This window comes from Babylonia areolata, chromosome 25 (genome assembly GCF_041734735.1).
Source record: "Babylonia areolata isolate BAREFJ2019XMU chromosome 25, ASM4173473v1, whole genome shotgun sequence".
Classification (NCBI taxonomy): domain Eukaryota; kingdom Metazoa; phylum Mollusca; class Gastropoda; order Neogastropoda; family Buccinidae; genus Babylonia; species Babylonia areolata.
The window spans coordinates 22,598,956-22,609,250 of NC_134900.1; the positions used below are offsets into that span (position 1 = coordinate 22,598,956).

Below are 10,295 nucleotides of genomic sequence, written 5' to 3' on the forward strand. Positions count from 1 at the left end.
ATGCATAGGATGGCAGACATTTGGCAACAAAAGACTTGATGTCCCCGGTGTCTCTGGGACAGGGTTGTGTAATTGCCCAGGTAGGTACCATCACGAAGGGGCATACGGAAGGCTTGGTGGCTTCTCTGCCTGAGTGTGGCCTGTTGGAGTAACCTGCAGAAAGTTGTCGGCAGTCAATGGCTGGGTTGGATCAGGCTGTGGAAGTGCATTTCATGTGCCCACAGGTCACTGAGTCTCATTCAGTGATGGAATTCCCAAATGGAAGAGGGTTTCCATGGGGAAAATTTTTGCTGAAGGTTCTTTAGTGAGAAAGGGGACCGGATCCATGACAGGCCTCTGGCTGTGTGTGGTGCGCACTGAGTCTGGGATGGAGCGGGGCGGGGCAGGGAGGTAAGTGGCTCAAGATGTGTTGTACTGGCTATTGACATCAAGGCACTGATCTGACATACGTTTTTAGTATGGCCAACTGCAAGGTGAGAGCTGTATTATCAGTGGTTTCTTAATTGCAAAGGGAAATCATTTGCAGCTTAGTCTTTCATGAATGACTATGTCTCTCAGACTAGAAGTCAAATTGCACTGGGACTTAGTGCTGTAGCCTTAGGCCTAAGTAGCCTTTGGGAACCTTCCCAATTATGAGTCCTAAGGCCCTCTTGATTGAGGGACCGGGGATGCAACTTGGGCAAAACACTCTCTACTATAAATTGTATAATCGAATTCCAGCCCGAATAGACTGGACAGCAGATGCCTCCTCTGCTGTTCTGATGGAGACTGTCGTACTCGACTGATTATCATATACTGTTCCTAGGAGGACACCAATCAGCATGGGTAAATCAGGAAACAGCTGCTGTGTGCTTCAGGGACGAAGGTGTTCACCATGCAGATTATGTTGCAATGTAAGGAAGCCGGAAAGAGTTGACGGGGTCTTGTGGTGCAACCGTGTGTCAGAAAGACATGGTGCTTGCTTCCGAAGTGACAACAAAGTCATCCTCTGACAGGCCCTTGACCGAAGGCTGGGGCTCCATGATGGGATAGCCTGCCTAGGCTAGAAACCTCTGGAAGTGTCTCATTGGAAAGACAGTGCTTGAGGAGGAATGGCCATCTGTAACCACAGCAGTGGTTGTGTGTAGAGGCCGAAAGGATCGGGCAGGGAAGACTAAGTGCAGAAAGTGCTTTCAAACGCCAATTGTTTGAGACATTGATGCTGGATTTGTGTTCAAGCAAGGTGATGGGGTGAACTGATGTGCTTGAATGCGGCATCTGCCGTGCTGGTATGAGTGGGCAGAAAGGTACACCCCTGTGGCTAATGGACGGTTCGTTGTGCTTTGTGGGACGCATCCGTCCTCGTCAATATGCCTTTCTCCCAAATGTAGAGGAAAACAATTATGACCCAGGCCTTCTGCTACTAGACAGGAGTAGAAGAGATGGGCTGAGGGTGATTGTCTCCTGCCCAGTGGGCAGTTTTTGGGTCCGCTAAAACTTGTAAGGTAAGATAGACACCTCTTCATGGGAAGGCTGGCTAGGATGTAGGGCCTGTGTGGAGCTTTTGTCACAATCACAGTGGTGCAAACCAAGGGTTGTTGTAGGCAAGGGGAGAAAGAAGGGATGCCTTACAAACTTGGAAGGAATGAAAGGCATGTGTGTCCAGAGTGGCACCTCTAAGTTGGACTGCCTCACCCTTCCTTGTGCATCTCCAGCCTTATGGGTGATTGTTGCAGGCAAATGAGTTGGGTTGCCTTGTCCGTCCTTGCACCAAGAGAGGCATTCTTAGCCCTGTGGGTGTGAAGGGGGTATGTGTGGATCCCTAAGGACCAGCCACTACTGAAATGTGAAGGAGCATACATTCAGGCGTGAATGAGGCTATTATTATTTTATTTTATTTTTGTGAGTGCAGTCGTCCTCCAAAAGCAAGGTAGGGATGAATTTATGAAAATGAATACATATATGTGCCAAGGGAATAAAAACTTCCATCAGCTCAAGTGATGATGTCAGAAGTATGCCAATGACAAGAGATCGAGACACAAGAAATAAGCGGCTGTATAAGCATACGTGTAGCGTGCACCGATATACCCAAGTAAGTGGGTAAGTGTGCATAATCATCAATGGAAAGGAATCTGTCCATGCACCTACATATGAGATGTACATACGCATATGAATAAAGTGCCAGTACGTAGAGGCAGAGAGTTCTGGGCATTGTGAACAGAAGGCCGCAAATGCAAGTGTGCCTATATTGCTATGTAGGGAATCTCAATGAACAGATGTCAATGAATTGAGATAGAAATATAATTGTACATGTTAATATGAAAGTCGTCTGAACCTATCCCATAAGCACATACACATGTGTATACCGATGGATAAGTACGCATCTATACGTGAAAGCAGAAATGCGTATGAATGTAGCAATATATCTCATATATATGTATATATGTGTGTGTGTATATATATATGTATATATATATATACATATATATAGATTTTTTTTTTTTTTTTTTTTTTTTAAATATGTATAGATTTTTCTATATATATTTCGTGATTGTTGCTTGTGATAATAAATCAAATGGATAGAAGGGGAAATATTGTGATGCATTTCCTGTAGCCAATAGCCTGAGAAACAGCAAGAAAAGTGCAGTTGCTATGCAAAGATGTGTAAAGTCCCTGACTGGGCATGAGGACCCAATGAGAAACCAAAAGAAAACATCGTTGGTGGACAGCACGGGGGGCAGGAGTGGTGTGCTGTGTCGGCGAAACTAACCACAGCTTCGAGCGCCTAGGTTACAAATGTGGAGTTGCCTCCCTTGGCGCCGAAAATCATCGAAAAGGAATGTGTCTTCAGAGCACATATCCCCCATTGTGCGACGTGTCCTCGCTGAACAGGGAGGAGTGTCATGTTGTGTGTGAGAGTCCGTGGTTCGATGCCACCGTAACCGACACAGGTGAAAACGAGCGCAAGGGGAATAATTATAATGCCCCTTAGTGCCGTGGGCATCCCAACCCGAATCGGTTGCCATCGGACGCGAGACGGTCAGGGCATGTGGCATGACGGCGCCGTAATCCAGTGTTATGGGCGTCGTGGGCGAGGGGGTGACAAGTCCGTCGGCTTGCCGTGGGATGTGCATCCCCCTGTTGCTGAACGGCGGTCCAATCTCGCGAATAGCTCCTGCGAGAGGACCGACGTTCAGTTGACAGTTGTGTGTTGACGGATAAAGTGATAGACAAGATCGGCCCGAGCACTGCCGAGAGGCAGGATCGAGTTATTAATACATTTAAGAATTATCTTGATATTCATTGTGAAAACTTTAAATACAAAACTCATTTACATATTTTCTGATTTTTCAAGCACTGCGCACTCAATGTTGAAAAATGCAACAGACATACGTGGGGACTCTCTTTTTCTTCCCCACTTCAAGCGGGTAAAAGGCCTTGTCAGGCTTGCACGCCTTGATATTGATATATGATATGATATAAGAGGTACTCCAACGTGGAAGTGCCAATATTAGTCTGGGAAACAGCAGAGTTAGGCAATGGGGCAGAAGAATCCAACACTGCCGAAGTTCCAATGGGGCGTGCACGTACCTGCTCTGTGGGCGCAAGGCGCGGCACCGGAAGGCAGAGTGGTGCATAATTGCTGCAGCAAGTTTAGCGATGAGTTGCTGATTGTTTGGTTGAGTAGCTTGCTGAGACACCATTAGTGGATGGGAAACAGCAGCACTCGGCGGTGTGGCAGATGGGGTCATCACCGCATAGCTTGGTAGGACCGTGCACACACTCGCACTGAAGGCGAGGAGCAGTGCCGGTGCAAGGGAAATAACTGCGGCAGTCACCGGCAAGGGTGCCGAAGCAGGGGTTGCCTCCCTTGGATCGGGTGATCCGGACAGGGGAGGGGGGGGGGGGTGCACGCGTATGGGCAAGCGTGTCCCCTAGTGGTCCACCTTCCTCCCTACACCAGGGGAGGGCATCCCTACACGCCTCGGTCGCTATTGGATCCGAGACGGTCGAGGCAAGCTGCGTGGGGGGTCGCGTGATCCGATGTCACGGCCGCCACCACGGACGCATCGCACATAGGGCCCAGTCTAACGTGCGGATCCAAGACAAGCTGCCTTTTTTTTTTTTTTTTTCTTTCCCCCAAGGGATTGTGGCCATTCCATTGGTGCAACTGTGGGTATGGTAAAGAGATAGAGGAGATCGACTCGTACACTGCCGACTGGCAGGGCCGAGAAAACGCGGATCGCGTCGAGTGAGTTCGCGGATCGATAAAAATGACATGAAAGGTAACACTGACCTGAGTGTGTGACCACAAACCTCTAGAAGTCACCAGAGGAGGTGGCGGAGGTCTGGAGTCGACCGGAGGGAGCGGAGGAAGTGGAGAAGGCGGCGGGTTGGCGTTGTTTAGAGGGCCAGGAGTAGAGGGCCCAGAGTGTCAGCGAATCGACCTTGTCGCGCTATTCTGCACTAGTTGGGTCACGGTTAAGTATGTGTGATTAAAAGGAAATTTTCTATCTAAAATTACGTTTAAATAACATACTTACCGTGACCCAAATTTAAGACCCTCCCGGCCTCCCCGCTTCCTGTTCTCCCTGCTCGCTGCGCTGCTGATGGCATATTGCCGTCAAAAGAGGGCGATAACCAGCGGGACAAAGGGGAGGTTACCTACTTCCGGGAGGTTATCGGCCGTAGTTTCGTCTGCTCCGCATGGGCGGATAGTTTGCACAGGACAGGAATGTCAGACCCCTGCCGGAGTCTGCACTAGTTGGGTCACGGTAAGTATGTTATTTAAACGTAATTTTAGATAGAAAATTTCCTTTTGCTCTTCAGGATCTGGAAAAGTCCTGGAATTTGAATGAAACCCTTGACCAGAAACACTTGACAAAGGTCTTTACAGTTTATGCATTTGAAAAAGAAAGGAAAAAAGTGTTGAAAATTGAATAGATATATATCCTCTGATTTCTTTTTTCAGTGATGTTGCAGACAAATGTTTATTTCAGTTCGGTATGGAGAATGTTCAGTTTGGTCTGGAATAAGTGTTGAGTTTCTTTGGTCATGTTTATGAACCCTGCCTCGATGTTCAGAACTGAATGGAGTGAATGCCTCAACTGGGCAGTATGATGTGAACAGTAAAATTGGGTAGTGACAAAACTGTGTATTGCTTCATTACATTTTGAGTGTGCTCATACGGTTCAATCCTGTCTGTACTGTTTGAGAAAGTTTAAATCTTTTGAATACATGTATGAAAGGAACAGCTGCCAATCTGTTCTAATTGAGCTTTGGGTGATGTCTTGAATTTTTGTTTGACCTGTTGAAAAGGGGTTGTATGTCAATATGATGGGTTGGGTTGGATGCATGGTATAATTATGATAAAGATTTCAAATGTTCTGATTCATGTATAGATATATTCATTAACATTTTTATTTTGTAAATACAATGGAAAGAAATTAAAAACACACAGACAACATGTGCACAAAGTTCAGATATTTCATGCAGTAATCATCATACATCATCCTTCAGTCCCACACACAGAGACACTATTATCATTGCTAAAAGCCCAGCCAGCCACACAAAGCCATGCTAGGGCTGAACACTTGCACACTGTCAACATCAATCCCATAGAATGGGGGGGAGGGAGGGGGGCACATGTACACTCACATGAACCCAGGACATGCCTCTGACCATTCCTTCAATTTTTCACTATAGGATTACAGAAAAAGGAGCACAAATATAACTCTGAAATACACAAAATTATACATCATAACCTGCACACAAAACCACCGGGAAACTTGCATGTCCTGGGCGCAACAGAAAACAACACACATACACACTTTGAGAAGTTTGTGTGCAATAAATCCTGACCTCTCGCCCTATGACCCATGCTCATACACCAATAATACTGTCAGCAGTTCACCACATAAACCTCTGAAATGAATCAGCATTGGCCCACACAAAAGGTTTGTGAACATACATGTAAACTGTCGTCACATTAATGGCGAAATAAAACATGACCTCACCAATCAGAAACAGCTTGGAAGGCATGGGCATGTTCAGTCGGAATATCAAGTATGGCATGATGAAATACCGGAACTCGATCATCCTTTGAGGGACAATACAAGCAGCAGTGCAAACCAGATACGACAGTTTCCAAAACACATCCTTGCTGTGCAGCAAACCACAGAATGTAACAAAAGCATAGAAGTACGCTGGAATGAGAATGAATTTGGTGTACTCATTCCTTCGCACGATTTTGGACAAGAAATAAAAATTGTAGTGACGGTTGTCAGCCAGGTTGTACTCATGCACAAACATGAACTTTGTGACAAACAACACAGCCACCGCAAAGAAAAGAACTGTTTTGACAGGGTTGCTGAGTATGTACTTGGCAAAATCCACCATTTTCCTTACAGACACCATGTGCAGAAAAGAGAAAGCAGTGGTGAGGAATAGGAAATAAAACAACTGAGGGAAATTCAAACATGGCTGGTGGTTACTTCGATCACCCACCACGATTCCTTCATTGATAATGACGAAAGCCACAAAGCCCACACCCACCAATGCGTAACTCCACACTGCCTTCACAGCCTCCCATCCCAGACCCACCAGCCGTTGAGGGTTGTAGCGAAATGCCTTTCCGATCAGTGACAAGGTCTTGGACAGCACCATGCAATCTGACAGTGGCTTTTCGTCCCTCCTGCCCCTTTCTTCCTTTTTCTCCAGCTGGATCCATCGCAGGAGGACCGATGCCAGACAGAGCGCTGCACCAAATACCACCCACACCACGTTGGTCTGGCGGCACACAATGGCGAAGACACCAGTCAGAGCTGCAGGTACCTGCCTTCTGCGCAGCGCCAGGTAGTAAGTGAGGAGGGCAAAGAAGGTGGCTGCCGAGTCTGTATAGTACAGGAAGGTGAAGAAGTAAAGGACAGGGAATGTCGCCAGGGCCAACGCTGTCAGCACTATCTCACTGGTGTTCTGAAACCCACATGAATTCAGTCAATAAAACTTACTTGCATGGTAACAAAGTGAGCACTTTATTATTGTGGGTGCAACAGAGCATTTCCCACTCCTAGTTTTAATAAGTGGAGTGGTAGCCTAGTGGTAACCTGTCCCTAGGAAGCAAGAGAATCTAAGTGTAGGGGATCAAATCCCACACTTGCCAGAATTTTCTTCCCCTCCACTGAGGTCCTATGTGTAGCATGCACTTAATGCATGTCAAAGATCCCATGGCAACAAGAGTTGGCACTCGCAAAATTGTACTTACCCACGGAAGTAAGATCCACTCTATACATGTGTGTGTGTCACTGTGTGTGTGTGACTGAAGCCTGACAATGAGCGCCTAAAGGGAGCTCTCAGCTCTACCCACGTAGGCAGCCTGTTTCACATATGACTATAATTTTTCAAGTGCTTAGAGCTTGGTCTTTGATTGAGGATAGGAACTATATAAATACATATATATAAATATCCATATCAATCAATCAAAACTGATGAGAATATCGGTTGACGGGCGCATTAACCAAATGGTTAAAGCGTTGGACTTTAAATCTGAGGGTCCCCAAATCACAGTGACAGCGCCTGGTGGGTAAAGGGTGGAGATTTTTACGATCTTCCAGGTCAACATGTTCAGACCTGCCAGTGCCTGAACCCCCTTCATGTGTATACGCAAGCAGAAGATCAAATACGCATGTTAAAGATCCTGTAATCCATGTCAGCGTTCGGTGGGTTATGGAAACAAGAACATACCCAGCATGCACACCCCCGAAAGCGGAGTATGGCTGCCTTCATGGCGGGTTAAAAACAGTCATACACATAAAACCCACTCGCGTATATACGAGTGAACGTGGGAGTTGTAGCCCACGAACACAGAAGAAGAAAAAAAGAAGAATATGGGTCGAACTCCAAAACTGGTTGGCAGTGAGGGTGACTCACTTCAGCATGTGTCATTTCATGATCTGTGTGACAACTGTCTTTGATACTGACATGCACCAACTCAAAACTGATTCATCTGATATCAGAAATGAAGTCATCAGAGCCAGTGCCATTTTGTGACATTCCAAAGTATTACTTTCCTTATGCAAGACATCACTGAACAAAATATAAAGAGACAATTACAGAAAAAATACCAAATCAAAGCCCAAAAGTACAAGACACTGTTTAGTTTTTGCATAATTTGAAACAATAATAACACATGGCGTAACCTTTCCTTTCTGCAGTCCTGATAGTGATATTGCCCATCTGTGGTGGGCTGGGTTACAAGCGACATGATCTGATTTGACCCCCCTAACCTGTTTGTTGAAGTGCAGTTTCCAGGCGATGAGGTAGAGGAGGTAGAAGTTTGCCACACAGAAGAGGACATTGACACCTCTCAGTGCCGTCGTTGTGCAGGCAGCCATCATGTCTCCCCCTTCCAGCACTGCCGCCGTTGGGTAGATGATGGCAAAGGAAGCCAAGTAGAGACCAGGCAGTGTCGTGATCATAGGATCCCACTGGTCAAAACAAAAAAATTGACAGTTAATTTCATCCTGTAGATTTCGACTTCACAAAAACCATGTCACTGTATGTAACTGTTGCTTTTCCCATGAACTGAGTACACATGCATACACACTACACACTCACACATATCCATTTGACACAGATCAGAAGGCAGTAAATAAAATAACTTTGTTGTACTACTATGTATGGAAGGGGAAATCAAGGAGATTGTGTATGAAAAATTTCATAAATCCAGTCTATGATTTGGCACAAAATTTAAGAAATTCACATTAATGATTCAGATGCGCGTTCGCGTGCACACACACACACACACAGATCGTTTTCCCCCTTGTAGAACTGCATCCTATAGGCATATATTCACCCAGATACCCACTAGTTCCTCCGGACTTCAGATGATGCAAGCTCAGCCGATCCTCATTGAAAACCTTTATAAGTCTGCTCTCATAATGTTTCCTCCATTTGTTTAAATCAACTACCACGACCATCTTTGTCCGTAATATTTACAGACAGCAAACACACTGTCATATACAGAAGTCAACAGAAGGCAATTCTTTTTTCTTTTCTTCTTTTCATTTCCACTTACAGCAGTAAAGTTCCCGGCACAATATTGGCGAGCCTGGGGCACATGGAAAATTTCATCCATGTAAGATTTATCCTGGACCTCATTAGTGATCAAGAAAATGACAAAGGTCACAACTAACAGGCTGATAACAGCCACAGCAAATTTAACCTCCATAATAACCGAGGCAAAAGTGGAAAATATTGTAACGATTTCGTCCTATTCAAACCACTGGATGTGGCATCGTCTGCTGTGGAACCGGACAGGAACCGGATGTGTCGTTGCAATTTGAGAGAAATATAGGCAAAGCAGCTTCGTTAAATTGTCGCCCTCGAATCGTCCATAAGAAGTCTACAAAATACGTTAATCAATACCATCTATGGCCAGTGCATCTGATATAAAACTCAATATCAAATAATTTTTGGTAATATCATTTCTTGACTTACATACAGTCTGTCTGTCTACAAAGTCTTTCTGTCTATCGACTTGTTTGTCGTCTATTCAAGCACTTATAATTATGTACTTTGTTGTCTCCATCACAGGATAATGAAAGAACTTGATTATCAGTCAGTGGTGACACGTGTAGAAAACGAATAAGTACACACAGTAAAGTTAGGCTATTTTGATTACAAATGTTGCCGATTAAGAAAGTCACTTTAAATGACAAATTGGATTTGAATTTGAAAATTGGGACTTTTTCATATTTTGTTTTAGTGGAAATTTGTAAAATAGATAAATAAATGAACAAAGAAAGAAAGAATGAAAGAAAGAAGTAAATGAGCAAATAAATAAATGAATGAATAAATAAACACTGATACTGCTCATCTACGGTCGTAAGCTTAACAATGGTGGAGTAAGGAAAGAATTAACTTAACACTGAAAAATGAAGTATAACAAAAATATAATGCAGTACATAAGTAGTTGCATGAATAAACAAACAGATAAATAAGAAAGAGAGGAAGAAAGAGAAGGTGACAGGGCAATTAAGGGGCTGGGCCCAGAAACAAATCACGTATTTGCAAGATACGGCACTGTTTCCTCGGTGTTTCTTTTCAAAATTACTTAATTAGCTCAATCCGTCGATACTGAGACGTTGGTGACTATATAACACAATGCACTTAATTAACGCTAGCAAGTGGGGGATCTGCTGTCTGGATCAGCTGCCCTGAGTATCGACCAGGGGAAAACCGAAGGTCTCTAAACCGATCAGAAATGATCTATTAACGCTTAGCAGCTCAATGCTAAAACTGACTCAGTTGTACCT

General features: G+C 44.7%; 1 protein-coding gene across 1 annotated transcript; it reads right to left on the bottom strand.

The window, feature by feature from the left end:
• Positions 1-5,313: 5,313 nt before the first annotated feature.
• Positions 5,314-9,288, bottom strand: LOC143299532 (dol-P-Glc:Glc(2)Man(9)GlcNAc(2)-PP-Dol alpha-1,2-glucosyltransferase-like). Its single transcript, XM_076612802.1, has 3 exons — positions 9,056-9,288; positions 8,265-8,465; positions 5,314-6,954 (listed from the first exon to the last, which is right to left on the bottom strand). Exons 1-3 carry the CDS (start codon positions 9,206-9,208, stop codon positions 5,890-5,892), a joined length of 1,419 nt encoding a protein of 472 aa, XP_076468917.1. The 5' UTR covers positions 9,209-9,288; the 3' UTR covers positions 5,314-5,889.
• Between the last annotated feature and the right edge of the window lie 1,007 nt (positions 9,289-10,295).